We start from the raw sequence: 15,207 nt of genomic DNA, 5'->3' as shown, positions 1-15,207 counted from the left end.
AAGCCAGAAGAGTGTACGAAAAAAATCACTCCAGGCCGTTATCCGCTGTGCGTAATATCCAAAATGTCCTCTAATCCAAGGCTTCTATAAATAAACAGCGGGATCAGAGTCTAATCAAACGCGGGGTAATGTTTTTGGAAATGTCGCTTCCTCCAATCAGCCTGTCTTGCGCACACCCCCACCGCAAGGATTAGGTTTCTTTCGTTTTCATTTCCCGGAAGGCTCGAATGTGAAAATAGTAGAGTGTTTATTTCTTCTACATTGGATTTCCAGTTAGAATGGAGTTTTTTGAGGTGTGAGCTGAAGTTTAGCTCATTTACTGGACAAAGTGCGTGTCTGCTGAGGAGGAAATCATCTGTTTTTTTTCCTGTGTGCAGTCGGACCGATAAAGAAACATTTCCATGGAGAGCGTTTCCCGGTCACCTTTGGTCAAGGTAAGCCATGTTGCAAACTGGTTCACAATCTGTAGTCTGATTGAAGCAAACAGGGATCCTAGCTGCATTATGTATAATTTATATTAATTAAGAGCTTTATTTTTTCTTCCTGTCATGACCAGATGAAGTTTCCTTTTTCTTGAGAACTTGGTTTTGCTTTACATTTCGACCACAAACTGAAGTGTGTGTGTGTGTGTGTGTGTGTGTGTGTGTGTGTGTGTGTGTGTGTGTGTGTGTGTGTGTGTGTGTGTGTGTGGATGTTCTGTAGCAAGAAACCAGAGCGAACAGTTCTCCATCCTCAATGCATGGAAGTCAAATCAAAGTCCCTCCCAGCATGCCTCTCTCCCCACCTAACCAGGCTCCTGTGGTCAGTCCTTCCACCCAAGAAGAGCTGTGGCATCTCCCTGGACGGCTGAGTGAGTCAAACGCTCCTCTCAGTTCCACTGCCAATTCCATCAGCAGCACCACCTCATTAGTCACACATGCTGTCTGATTCTAAATTCTCTGCTCTCTAGGAATAAACCCCTCTCTGTGGGACAAGGAGGACGTCGCCCACTGGCTCCACTGGGCCCAGAAGGAGTACTCACTGCGCCGGCCGGAGAAGGGCCGCTTCGAGATGAACGGTAGAGCCTTGTGCCTGCTCACCAAGGAGGATTTCAGACGCCGCTGCCCCAGCTCAGGTGCAAATCAGCGTGTGTGCAGAAAAGAAGCAGGCTGACTGCTGGCTTTGTGCCAGTTTTATCATATGCACATTTTTTTTTTCTGCAGGCGATGTTCTGTATGAGATCCTTCAGTGTGTGAAGCAACAGAGAAGGAGTGTCGTCTCTGATCCCCAGGCTGCACACATTCAGGGTCCAGTCAGCAGCCAGATGCCCACTCACGCCGTCCAAGAGCCACATGCACCCACAGCTAAAGACACGGCAGGTCAGTAACGTACATTTTTGAACATTTTTAGTGTGCACAGGCAGGGAAACTGGCTGTAGTTTGAGGTACAGCAAGAGACTTTAATTTGTGTGGCGCTTTTCATATGCAAATTGTTTATTTAAGGTAGATAAATGCACCAGAATGTCTTTTGAAGATGTAATAAAAAGGAAAATGAAGTAAAATGTTGAATAAAAAGGTATAAAATATGAGTTAGAGTGTAGCTAGAAGATCTTCGGTTCACATCCCAGCCTGGACCTCGGATCTTTCTGCATAGAGTTTGCATGTTCTCCTTGTACATGCGGGGGTTTTCTCCGGCTTCTTCCCACAGTCCAAAAAAACCCTGAGGTTAATTAGTTATTCTAAATTGTCTGTAGGTGTGAATGTGAGCGTGCTTGTTTGTCTCTACATGTAGCCGTATGACAGACTGGAGACCTGTCCAGGGTGTCCCCTGCCTTCGCCCCAAGTCATTTGGGATGGACTCCAGTCTTCCCACATCCCTAAAGAGGATTAAGCAGTGTATAGATAATAGATGGATGGATGGGGTCATAGTGTAGTAAAACAAGCCGCTCTGTTTAATAAGAGATAAAATAAAAGAGAAACTAAATCAATTAAAAAACAGGAGCACAGTTTTTAATTTTGGTTTGAAAGTGTCAAATGTTGGAGCACTCTTAACATCATTCTGGCAGTTCAGTCTGTGTGCAGAATAATAGCTAAAAGCAGCTTTTCTCTATTGTCCTTAAAACCGAGGCTCTTCCTCTTTATAACGCTCTAAGTGATCTGCTGGGTTTATATTCTTCAAGCGCGTTAGAAATGTGTTTTGACCCAAGGCCACACACCAGCAGCAACACTTTCAAATCTGTTCTACAAATGCCTTGAAGAGAGTAATGTGCTCAGCTCCTCGTCTGAGAGCTTTGGCAGCAGCCATCTGAATTTACAGAAATCTGTAGACACATGGACACACATATAGATTGTTGTCTGGCGCATCCACAAGGTTGTGCTACAGAGAGTGCAGCAATGTTTCAGTGTTGATGCTTAGTCTATTTTTTGAATTAGTTTGGTGTCAAATCAAACTAGTTTGTCCTGTTAGATTGTGGGTGTGATGACTTCCTTACTTCCTTATCATGTACAAACACAGAGTGCAGGAATTAATTTTCTCTCCTAATGTTTATTTTACTGTACTTGCGAGGACATAGCCAAACTTGAAATCCCAACCCTGAAAAGATTTAATCCATAACTATACTTCTCTTTAGATGCGAGGACAAGTGTTTGTGATTTCTTGTTTAAAGCATAATTTGAGTGTGCTATGTTTGGTGAAAAGTTCAACCCCATATAACATATTACCATCTATCAACACAGGATTTCCCTACTAAATGTAGTACCAGAACTATAAAACTGAGCACCAGTACAATACAAACACATTCCTCGTTTGTCTCTACCTTAAAATCGGTGTTTTCCATTATCGGCAGTAGGATTTGTGCCAGAGGATTGTGGTTACCTGGATACCAACTCCAGAGTCCAGAACGGTGACTTTGTTCTGTGCCCTGTGTGTTAGTAGTAAAAAGGCTTCTTTGTGTTCAACTTCACTTTAGCCTTTGATAAAGCTGTTAATATATAATGTCCAAGCTGCTGTAAAAATCACTTTTGCTTTCAGTTTAGCATGTCACATTTCCTCATATTTCTCTCTCGCAGCTTCCCCCGATTTCACCACTGCAGCTGTTGTAGCCACAGTGAGCAGCCAGCCGGAACTCTTGTCGCCATTCAGAATTCGCCCCATCTTTTTCACTTTCCCTGCTCCAGACACACACAATAGTGGGTATAACAAATGACTTTAGCAGAAATAAAGTGCCTTACAGATCAAGTCATTCAATAGTCTGATTTTCTGTCCTTCTCTCTGTATCTTTCTGTCTCTCTCAGACGGGTCAGTCTCTACGGTGCCTCACAGTCGAGTTCAGTCTCCTCCCCAAACGGAGAGCGTCATCCAGGAGCCTCTCAACCTGTCCAATCGAGAGAAACCGAGGAGTCCCCTGCACAAAGCCAACGGCCGCATCCCAGGTACTGTTACATTGATTTGTGGACAGTTTTGTTATTTACTCAAAAACAAAGCAATTATTTACAGAGAAGACACACACAGATACAGATACATAACTTTACCTACACCTGTAAAGAGTCAGTTGTGAGTTTCCAGTGACTCCTATACAGCCATGGCCATAAGTTTGGACACAGCATGACTTACTATGTCTGTTTTGATGTCTATTACAGAACATAACTAATATTTTTTGACAGCACCAGTTTAATTAGTCAACAAATCAACAAGGGATATAATATTATCAATAAATTCCAACAATTGGAACAACTTTGTTCCCAAAACATAATATTAGAAGAAAATAACAAAAAAAATGCAGTACTTTCACAACCGAATTTGGTAAGAATAACAAAATGACAACAAACTCTTTTGATGTTTTTTTTTAATATGAAACTTAATATAGTTCTCAGGAGTTGTGTACTGTATTGTAAGTGACAATTTTGTGGTATTTTCTAAGATTCACAAGCGTCATGGTACTTGTGTCCAAACTTATGGCCATGGCTATAGCTCTTCACTGAAACTCATGCATCTTTGTCACAAAAAAAATGCATTTTGGTCTTCTAGAAACATGACAAATTCTGCAGGGTCAAAAGTATACATACAGAAATGCTTATATTGCATGTTTGACCACCTCTCTTGACAGAAGTGGTGCAGTTAAACTAAACAGCAAGTATACATGAACTTCTGTTCACGGCTTTATATAGAAAAATGCATATTTGTTTTAAAAGTAGAGTGTACAAAACCTCAAACCTTTGATATGTTTTCAGCCAATTATAGATCTGGTGGTTGATGTGTTATGAAACTGATGCTTAAGACTCATCCATAACATATATATGAACAAAGTCCATTTAGTAGCAAATCATTTTAAGTCCTCCCTGGTTCTGTTTTTCTTTAAAGAAGTGTCAGCACCTCTTTGTGCGTTGTTCACATTTTGTTTCAGCTGTCCTCCATTTGACGTTTGTTTTTGTTGTTTTTTTTTGTGCGCAAAAGAGCGACACAGACCAAAAGTCCTGAGTCAGTGAACTAGAAGCTGGCTCTAATCTGCAAATAATCAGTTGTTATGGGGTGATTTTATTCTTAAATCAAAAATATTGCTTAAAGAAACTGTACCAGTGGATTTGAGATTGATTTGCATTTTAAATTTCCTTTGCATTAGCATGTGTGTTATGCTATTCTAACTGTGACCAGAGTGCCGACTCCTGTGGGACTACGTGTATCAGTTGCTGTGTGATGACCGTTACCAAGAATACATCCGATGGGAAGACCCGGAGAGCCTGGTGTTCAGGGTGGTGGACCCAAATGGACTGGCACGTCTCTGGGGGAACCACAAGGTTGGTTCATGAATCATATCCCATCATAAATCAGCAAATCAGGTAGCTAAGCAGCGTGGTGACGTGTGATTTCTTTTTACAGAACCGAGACAACATGACGTACGAGAAGATGTCCCGAGCTTTGCGCCACTACTACAAGCTCAACATCATCAAAAAAGAGAGAGGGCAAAAGCTGCTCTTCAGGTCTCTGTCCTCTCACTGCAAAAACTCAAAATTTTACCAAGTCTGTTTGTCTTATTTTTAATCAAAATGTCTCATCCCACTCGATTTAACATAAATTCCCTGAACAAGTGACATTTCAGCAAGATAGAGGGACTTGTTTTAAGACAAAGCATCTTAAATATCTTGTTAAGTCAAACAATCTTGAAATTATCTTGTTTTGAGTTGTATTTTAGAAGAAAACTCAAAAATAAGCTTAATCCTGGTGTTGTCCTGCGGATCAAATTGACTCGTTTTAAAGTTTGAAAATGTGGGAAAAAATATATATTTTCACAGTGAAACTTCTGATGTTCACATTTCAACATTTTTGGGAAATCTTTGAACATTTTTTGGTGGAAAAAAAAGAAATGTTAAAAATGTTTCTTACATTCACAAAAAATCCGCTGGATTTTGGTAGATTTTTTTTATGAGTGTTCTTAAAGAAAATATTAGAAGCTTTACTGAAATATATGGAATCACTTTAAATATTTTTAGGATTTTTTGGAAGATTTTTATTCATTTTTTGAAAATATTTACATTCTTTATATATATTTTTAATTGTTATTTCTTGCCAAATTTGGGGATTTTTTTAAAAAACGAAATTTTTAAGGGAAACTTTTCGGGAATTTTCTTCCTGAAAAGTTTGCAAATTTTTATAAATTTGGGGAATTTTTTGCTGAATTTTTGGATTTTTTTCAGACAAAGGAACAATACTTTTAGGTGCCGTAAACGACGAAGACACCTGAGCTTGACAATCCTGGTAAAATAGAGCTTAAAATAAGTTTTTCCAGCTAATTTTAAGATCTCAACATTCTATATATCACATGTTATTTCAAGAAATCTTACCAAGCCATTTTTCACTTGTTCTATTGGCAGATTTTTTTTTCCACTTATTTCAAGGTAAAAGTTCTTTGAAATAAGTTTTTTTTCTTGTTTTGAGGTAGGCATTTTTTCCAGTGCTTCTCTTTCACTTTCTGTGTTCTCAACACGACGACATGCAAATGTTCATCATCGCTGCCTCCTCTCTGGCTCCTTTCAGGTTTCTGAAACTCCCACAGGACATCAAGAAGCAGCAGGTTGACACAGCCTTGTCCCCAGAGCACACTCCACCTCAGGATGGGGACTTTCCAGACAGCAGTCCTGGACATGAATTCAGTGAAGACCACTTTGAGGTTTCCCCTGATCGGACGTCTCCACAGACTCCTCTGACTGGGGATCCAGTAAGATAGGAAAGGAGTTATGGAGGAAATAACTTAATTACAACACAAATAATAACAGAATAGATTGGAGATTGTGGTGTATTTATACTGCTTCCAAAAATAACCTCCGCATGTACAGGTTGAACAAAACGGACTGGAAGACGTATCGATGGAAACATTTTGAAATGTGATATCGCTTTTTATTTTGCTGTGAATCAATGCGTGAACATATAACTGTGATCTGGATGAACACTAACATTAAGGGACAAGAAAAGCTGTGAAAGACGACACATACATATTCAACCAGCCAAATAATTAACATCCAAATTTATTGTCTTCAGGCTTGCTTATGATAATTTCATTACAGGGTTTGTCTTCATAAACTATACAAGTCGTACAGGTACAGTAGAAAGGACTGCTTAATTGTTCCAGTTTCAGTGCAGATTGTTGATAGAGAGGACGAAGCAGGAGGCATTGTTTGTGTTCACAGAAAAACGTGCTGCAGATTGATTGGAATTTTTTTTGTACAAGCAGTACAATTAATTAGCATTATGACTCTGAAGAAGTTGTACTTGTGTTTTGTGATTTTTTTTCTCCTGCTTTGTAAAATAAACATTGTATTTGGCATACAAACTGGATCCAACAATTGTAATTTTTTTTTAAACATCCTTGCAAGCAAACACCGTCAGTTTCGTATCTTTCACTGTCCAAATTTGATGATGCATTTATCTGGGTTTAATGTTCATTTCAGTGGAGCAATGTTCAAATTATGTCTTAGAATGTGTTCTGTAATGTTGATTTGTTTGTGAAATGAGAATAGTAAGGCAATTTTGGCAACTTCTTTTGACAAAAAGTCAAAAAAGGAAGGGTGAACTAGGTGGTCCTCACACATTGACAGAGCTCACTCTCACCTATTGTAGGGTCAAAGATGTACCTGCAGGGGGTGCTGTGGTAGCATGGTAAGCATAGATTGTGGAAAGAAATGATTACCGGTGGCTCAGCTGCTGATAAATAACATTATCTGTGATACAACACAGAAAAGGAAGTTGTGCATTTAATTACAAATAAAATTATTTAAATTGCTATATATTTCTTCATATATATATATACATATATATATATATATATATATATATATATATATATATATATATATATATATATATATATATATATATATATATATATATATATATATATATAGATATATAGATATATATATGAAAAAATTATTAGACCACCCCTGTTTTCCAGATTATCTTGGCCTTACAGTAAAACATGGAGATGGAGCAGTGACCATCTGGGGTAGGTTCAGGATGGGTGGAACAGGGCAAATGCAATTGTGTGAAGGGAGAATGAACAGCTGGAAAACTCTTTCCTGCTTCCAGTGACTGCATTTTCCAACAAGACAATGCCCCTTGACACACAGCAAGGTTAATTCAAGCCTGGATGGAGAACCAGAACATTGGAACCATACCTTGGCCTGCTCAATCACCAGATCTAAATCCAACTGAAAACCTGTGGAAAATCATCAAACGCAAAACGGAGAACCAAAAGCTCAAAAACAAAGCAAATTCGTTTGAATTTGTGCAACAGAAATGGGCTGCTGTGACAGCAGAACAATGTCAGAAGCTGGTGGAGAGCATGCCAAGACGCATGGCTGCAGTAATTTATTCAATTCCTAACTCCTGTGTGTATCATGTGACTAAAACAGACAGAAAAGAAAACATGAAATGCCTAAAAGCTGTTTTTGGCAGTACAATGCCATAGCTAATGATAGAAGAATTTAGGTGATTTTGGTTATTATCAAGAAAAACATAGAAAATGTCTAGATATCAGCTCTTAAATTAAACTCTGATGAGCTATTTTTGTTGTTGTCATTATATTTCTCCAAACAAATGGACCTTTAGTTGTATCAAGCATTAAAATGAACAAGAAACTGAAGAAAACAAGAGCGGTCTAATAATTTTTTTATATATATTGTTTATTGTTGGAATAAACAAAAGCATACTAAAATGATCCAAAAGAACCAGATAAAGATATTGATGTTGTCCTCAGTAGGATCTGTTCAATCTGATATGATTCAAAATGTAATGATTTATTAGTCATATATTTTTCATGTGGGTTGGCCCGCTTTGGAAATAGTGGTTTAGTTTTCCTTGTAATATCTCCATAGAAACAGACAAAAAGCCATTGAGATTTGCCTGTTCTATATCACATGGGCATAACCAATGCAGCATTTCTAATTGTGGCGAAGCTATTCAAAGGCACTGATTGTGAAAGTTGTCCCCAGTTCTCGCTGGATACTCCATCTCTGCACTACTACTTTCCACCAGTGAAGAAAGAGACTGAACTTATCAGAAGATCTTTGGGAAAATGGCCCCTGGTGTTTCCAGTTGTCATTATCAAGAAAATCCTCGCTCCATCTCCTTCTCCGGATCTGGATTTCTGGCCACCTACCAGTTAGGGGTGGCCCAGTGCTTCCTAAATCATGCGCCCTGGATACTACACAATGCACCTTCTGTGCTTGGCGCGTCTGCTGGATCTCTGGTAGCAGCTGCTGTGGTGTGTGAAATTAACCTGAGTAAGTACCTCTAGCCTGTCCTTTGTTCTAAATTTACCTCTGTGGGATAAAATTGTTATTTCTGACTCAAAGTCCTTTTTTTCCCTTTTTTTTTCTTTTTTAAGTTGCCATGCGGGATGAGATCATTCATTTTGCCAAACAGGTGAAGGCTTCTACACTTGGACCGTTGAACCCCTCAGTCAATCTTTTCCACTGTTTAGAGTGCATTGTGAACAAATATCTTCCCCATGATGCTCACCAACTGACCGGTGGTCGTCTAGCCATCGCTATGACTCGCCTGACTGATGGCAAGCACGTCGTCATGACTGAGTTCCACTCCAAGGAAGATATAGTACAAGTCCGTTTGCACTACAGCCATTTGTAAGGACTCAAAGCAGACTATAAACAAAATAACTGAAATAACTAACAGTTGTTGTATGTCATCCATAGGCTTTGCTCTGCAGCTGCTATGTACCTGGGTACTGTGGTTTTCTGCCCCCATCCTTCAAAGGAGTAGTGAGTACTTGCCAGCCTTCTGGCGCTTAATTCACCCACTTTGTTTAATTTGCGTTGTAATACATGTGATCTTTTCTGACAGCGTTATTTGGACGGAGCCTTTACCGGCATGCAGCCTGTCCTGACTGTATCCCCATGTAACACACTGACGGTGTGTCCGTTCTCTGGAGAGACTGACATCTGCCCGACTGACACACCTTGCATGTGGGACGTGGTAACAAGTGGGAGCGTTCTCAAAGGCAACATGGCGAACAGCTTAAGGGTCATCAACGCCCTTTTCCCTGTGACTGTGGAGGTCAGACCCCAACACCACACACACATGAACAGTTTTACCAACGCAGCATAGTAAAGTGTGCTGATTCAGAAAGTCCCATTTTCTGTCAGTTTGTCAGTTTTATACTACAGACAAACCTATAACCATATGGCAATCCTAATTGGCCATTACCTTTACATCTGTTGATGAATTAGTGTGAATGAAGAGCAACAGCTACTCTCTGAAATTCATTTGTGTCCGTGTGTTGTTTTTTATTCGACCAAGCAATGCAGTGAAGTTATATGATGATCGTCATTGGTTTGTCTGTTTATCTGTCTTTCTGGTTGTCTGTCTGTTTAAGTAATCTTAAAAACATTAAGTAATATTTTTACATTATTTAAAAACTAACAGATTTGGATGACATTTTCAGAGAAGGTCAGAAATGACACAAGTGATTAGATTTTGGCAGTGATGTGGCTCCACAGATTTGTTGAAGATTTTTGTATCATCATGAGCTAGCGGCACGGCGTCACTGTAACTATGACTACAAGTGAACACTATGTCAGCTGCCTGCTGACGATCACACGATTACAGTCCTACAACAAATCAACTGTTGCGAACTTATGAAATGATACAAGAAACAACTGATTAAACTGTGGATGTTTTTCCAAGTCCCAGCAATTCCTGCCGCCTGCTACATATTTAGGTCACACGATCCGTTGTCCGTGCATAAAGTACACATGCATAACACACACCTGAGCTCAGCACAAGGTCATTTGTTTGTGGATGCACCTACAGTAAATGGCCACATTCTGTGTTGCCATGATTTCTGATCATCAATAACTCACAAAGAAATGCTGCATTTTGAAAAAAAAAAAAAGCTACATTTTTGACAATGCCATCTGGGGAATGAACAGCCTTGGTGGAGTACTGCACTCTCCGAGCACTTTTCTTGTTTTCTCTGTAGGCTCTGGAGCAAGCCTTCCACGGTGGCTACAAAGACGGCGTTAACTTCCTTCTGAGCAGTGGTGGTAAATTACACAGTTAAAAACACTGTTAATATTTAGTAATGTGTGCACTGGATGTGACCTTAATTCATCTTTCATGTTTTTCCCTCATATGTTTTGCCCCATATTTGATGCTACACAAAGTGTCCCCACTTAGCTTTAAGCACAATAATGAATGGATGCACCCGGAGACCCCCAAAAAGCACGAAGAGGAGACCATGGTGGAAAAGGAGCCCATCAGTCTGACATCATTGACAGACAACACATCCAAGCAGATGGACAAGTCCATGGAGCAGGAACTCACCAGATATCCTCTCCATTTTGACATGATACAGAATGGTATGGCTGGAATGAACATGCAAAGACACACCAAGTATCAAACAAACAGCATTTTGCTGCCTGTTCTAATTTCTTTACATTTAAGAATCTGGATTTAGATTTCCTTATGTAAACATCATTTGACACCATTAGAACAGCTTTTATTGTCACTTGAACTTATACGTTATGGTTGTTTTTCATTCATTTAAGAGTTGAAACTGATGCAAAGACAATCACTATAATTACTATTTCTTATTTATTTTTGTATTTCAGGGTTGCTGAGTAATATGGTGACTTATCTAAACATGTTTGGGCTCCCTGCGAGAGTCTTGTCCTACCTTCTTCTGCCTCTCACGCTGCTGATCAGTGTTGTACTCCAGAGCAGGCACAGGTAATAAATACACCAAACACAACACAGAACCCAGCACACAGCTTTCCTGTAAATCCATTTTGTTGTACAGATTAGGAAAACAAGATATTATGTGTTAATTTAACTCTAAAAGGATCAGGACATGGTGGTAGCAGCTAAGTGTTTTCAACTGTTTTTTGACCTTTAGCCACCTGAATGCCGGTTTAGCGTTTAATTTAGCTTCTCGTGTTTTTAGTTTTTAGAGAGTAATTGATCTCATCTCACTTATCACCCTGAAAAAAACAAAAACAAATAAGACTATCTCAAATTGTCAAAATATTGTTTTAAGATAGATCTAGCATTCTTAGAACACTCATGCAGATCAACCCAAGCCACATCACATTTTTTTTCTGACAACGGCATTGATTTTGGTAAGTCTTTAGATCAGTGTATTTACGTTCAAGTTATGAGAGCAGCTGGATCATTTTGTTGTACAGAGACACAAACATTATTTATCAGTTAAAAGAACATTGTAATTTGACTTGCTGTGCTTTAGTGCATCTTCTTTGTTTCCCTCAGACTGCAGCTTCTGTTCAGGCCTGAGCTGATTGGCTGGACTTGGCACAGCATCAGACTTTGTATCTTATTCTTTCTCACTACGGTTGTCTGTACCCTCAAGAAGAACATACAGGACAGGTGAGGTGATGTCCTTAGCTGAATTATTGCTCTGGGAATTTTTGCTGGATTCTTTCAGGATCATTACTTACTTCTTTGACTACTAATTTGAACTTGAACTTGACTGAACTCCACACTTCGGCCTTCTCTGTGTTTTAGGGTCATGCCCATCATCCTGATGCTGCAGTGGCTGTCGACGCAGTTTGAAGCTACAGGAGGCCAGAAGCAGCCATCACCTCAAAACAAGCTTTCCTCACATTCAGAAGATGTCAGGAGCAGGAGACTGCAGACTAATAAGATAAGATAAGATAAGATAAGATAAGATAAGATAAGATAAGATAAGATAAGATAAGATAAGATAAGATAAGATAAGATAAGATAAGATAAGATAAGATAAGATAAGATAAGATAAGATAAGATAAGATAATCCTTTATTGATCCCCAGAGGGGAAATTCAGGTATTGCAGCAGCACAGGGCAAGTACAAGGATACAAGGGTAGTAGCATGCATTGGGTTCAAGAATTACACATAGTTTTAGGACAAACCAAAGGTGACGTATAATAAACAAAACAAAATGGGGAAACAATAAACTGACCAGTAGCAGCAAACAGTATGAGGTATTCACAATGTCGAAAAAGAGTCATCCAGGACAACTGAGCTATGCAGTGCAGTGAAGTAAAGTGACAATAAACTCTCTATTTGCGGATTACAAGAATCCAAAGTTACAGTTTACGTCGAAAGCTGACCAACCGGAAATGTAAACACCGTATTCTTTGTACAGCTGGTCACATGTATATTGTGAAATATCAAAGCCTCTATGAGTGTACATGCCCACTGACTGCACTGAAAAGTTGAAAGGAGTTTATTCAAAGAGTTTATTTTATGCAAGCTAGTTATGTAGTGCAGACCTCCACTGAGACCCGCTTCTAGCAGGACTGGTTCTGATACAGTCAACATTATACTGAATGTATGGCTCAGTAGAGAGATACAGACTGGTCTGAAGTCTGAAGGTGGCACAAGGTATAAAGACATTGAAAGTGAAAGCTGGACCTGATGTGGTGCTATTTGTAATTTTTTGTCTAACCCGTATGTTTATTAACTCCTATAACTGCTGACTTATAATAAGCTGACTGTATATTGTACGACGATATAACTATAATCTTTAAATACATTCTATGCTACATCCATTAGATAGTATAATCAGCACTAAGAATCTTCCACATATTGTTGTGTCTGTTGCTTAAACACAAAAAGGCTTTGGCTCTGTGGTACATTTTTTCCCTCTTTGACACTTTCAGCATAAACTTTTCATCATTGGCTTTAACTTGACATGACGTTTCACTTCCTTTTGCTGTGTTGTAGCACATTTTAACCAAGTCCAAAGTGTTTTGAATATCTTTTGTGAAATCAATAAACAATGCTGCTCTGATTTGATTCGTATTTTCTGTTTGTATTATGTTATATGTTAACTTTCAGCCCAGCTTGCTACAATTGATTTAATCTGAGAAACTTGTAGCTAAACTTCTCTTTCTCACCCAAAGGATAAGAGTCACTCTTTTAAGGACAACTGACTTATGTGACTGTAATAATTTTTAATTTAGCAGATAGTTATAATTATAAAAAGGAGGGAGGGGGGCATTATGTGGGCATTTTAGTTACCATTATGTCTTGTTTGCTCTCTGCAACAGACATATGAGTGAGAACACTGTTGTTTTGATGATGCTTGTTTGAGCAGATATGTTTCTTCACAATAAACCAGCAAAATAAATTACTGATCACAAGGATGAAATAAAATTAGGCTGTGTTAACCCTCGTGTTGTCCTGAGGGTCCAAACTGATCCGTTTTAAAGTTTGAAAATACGGGGGGGAAAAATTACAGTGAAACTTCTAATGTCCACATTTTCAACATTTTGGGGAAATATTTGAAGATTTTTTTGGTGGGAAAAAAAAGAAATGTTAAAAATGTTTCTTAAGAACATTCACAAAAACATCATTTTTTTGTGAATGTTCTTAAAGAAAATATTTGAAGTTTTACTGATATATGTAATCACTTTAGATATCTGTAGGATTTGTTTGGAAGACTTTTACTAATTTTTTGAAAATATTTTCTTGCCTAATTTGGGGGATTATGTTAAAGTCATACTTTTAAGGGAAACTTTCAATGAATTATTGGAATTTTCTTCCTGAAGGTTTTTTCAGAAATGTTTGGGAATTTTTGGATTTTTTTTTCAGACAAGGAAGGAATATTTTTGGTGCCCGTAAATGAAGACAACAGGAGGGTTAATTAGGAATTCACCAGGCTGAGGGATCAGAAAGTCTGCCAGATCTACAAGAACCAACCCAGCTGAGAGAGCAAGCATCAAACCAACACAAAAACAATGGTTTTCTTTGGACACCTTGAGGTGGAAGGAATTTTTAAAGAAAGCTTTTAATTTGTTGATTTGGAACTGTGCCTTCCATTTAAAGTAGGCTCCTTTTCAAATGGATTAAAAGGTGACATTTAAAAACATCATATTTGAGAAGAACTACGAAAGCCAGCAAAATACATCACTGATCACAAGGATGAAACAAAGTTAGGCTGTGTTAACCCTCTTGTTGAACTACGGAATTATAAAATCCACTAATCTTTTGACCTCACTCCTGCTACAGACACACATTTGTGAGTATTTTTTATACATTTATTACAGACAGAGTAGAGGTTGCAGAAGGCCACCAATGAGAAAAATGCACCAAAGGTACTTACATGGGTTTGAACCTGTGATGGTCTTAACCCCTTAAATTACAGCCCATGCTCGCTTGATTGGCTAATCCACTTTTCGCACTCCTGCCTGAACGGTAACATGTGTTGGCACAGAGCTGGAACACACATTTTGATCTCTGAGCTTCATGTCCTTTTTCATGCAGATGGCCTGTTACCTGCAGAGAGATCCTCTTATATAATGAGCGCGGATGGATCATACGGATAACACACACATCTGCTCCTGTTTCTACATCAGCCACTGATCCAGCCAGTCAGCTGGCAACCAGCTGGCTTTGTAAAAACAGAGCAGAGACATGAGGCGGTGTCTGTATAAGTGAAGCATGCATGGGTTCATACATTTAGGATATGCCAAAAAAAATCTGCTAATTTAAAAAAAAAAAAATTCAAGTGAAAGCTCCCCTTCCCCTGACTGTCAAAATGAATTTAAGAAAATGCTTGGCATGGCTAAAATTACCGACAAGCACCGACTGTTTCCTGTCTCATGTACATGACCTTTTCACTAATCCACCTGGTAGTGAACAGAGTATTTAGAACGACACATATGCAGACACACAATTGTTAGTAGGTGTTGTTTTTGTAATTTCTGATATTCATAA

The 15,207-nt window shown here is 38.7% G+C and overlaps 2 protein-coding genes across 3 annotated transcripts; both read left to right on the top strand.

The window, feature by feature from the left end:
* The first annotated feature begins 19 nt into the window (after positions 1-19).
* On the top strand, positions 20-6,937 carry etv7 (ETS variant transcription factor 7). 2 transcript variants are annotated; one of them, XM_022191788.2, is made up of 9 exons: positions 20-434; positions 703-850; positions 950-1,114; positions 1,203-1,358; positions 3,048-3,167; positions 3,273-3,410; positions 4,630-4,772; positions 4,855-4,955; positions 6,010-6,935. In XM_022191788.2, the coding sequence occupies exons 1-9, from the start codon at positions 402-404 to the stop codon at positions 6,197-6,199; spliced, it is 1,194 nt and encodes a 397-aa protein (XP_022047480.1). In that variant the 5' UTR covers positions 20-401; the 3' UTR covers positions 6,200-6,935. The 2 variants fall into 2 exon arrangements, with proteins under 2 accessions (XP_022047480.1, XP_051805009.1); XM_051949049.1 differs by lacking the exon at positions 3,048-3,167 and having other exon boundaries at positions 41-434; positions 6,010-6,937.
* Positions 6,938-8,400: 1,463 nt separating this feature from the next.
* Positions 8,401-13,279, top strand: pnpla1 (patatin-like phospholipase domain containing 1). Its single transcript, XM_022191762.2, has 9 exons — positions 8,401-8,753; positions 8,858-9,090; positions 9,183-9,248; positions 9,331-9,543; positions 10,469-10,532; positions 10,653-10,847; positions 11,100-11,217; positions 11,755-11,871; positions 12,010-13,279. The coding sequence occupies exons 1-9, from the start codon at positions 8,546-8,548 to the stop codon at positions 12,155-12,157; spliced, it is 1,362 nt and encodes a 453-aa protein (XP_022047454.2). The 5' UTR covers positions 8,401-8,545; the 3' UTR covers positions 12,158-13,279.
* The last annotated feature ends 1,928 nt before the right edge of the window (positions 13,280-15,207 follow it).

Source organism: Acanthochromis polyacanthus, chromosome 6 (genome assembly GCF_021347895.1).
Source record: "Acanthochromis polyacanthus isolate Apoly-LR-REF ecotype Palm Island chromosome 6, KAUST_Apoly_ChrSc, whole genome shotgun sequence".
Taxonomy (NCBI): domain Eukaryota; kingdom Metazoa; phylum Chordata; class Actinopteri; family Pomacentridae; genus Acanthochromis; species Acanthochromis polyacanthus.
The sequence above is the reverse complement of the archived record's forward strand: the minus strand, read 5'-3'. Positions and strand labels throughout refer to the sequence as shown.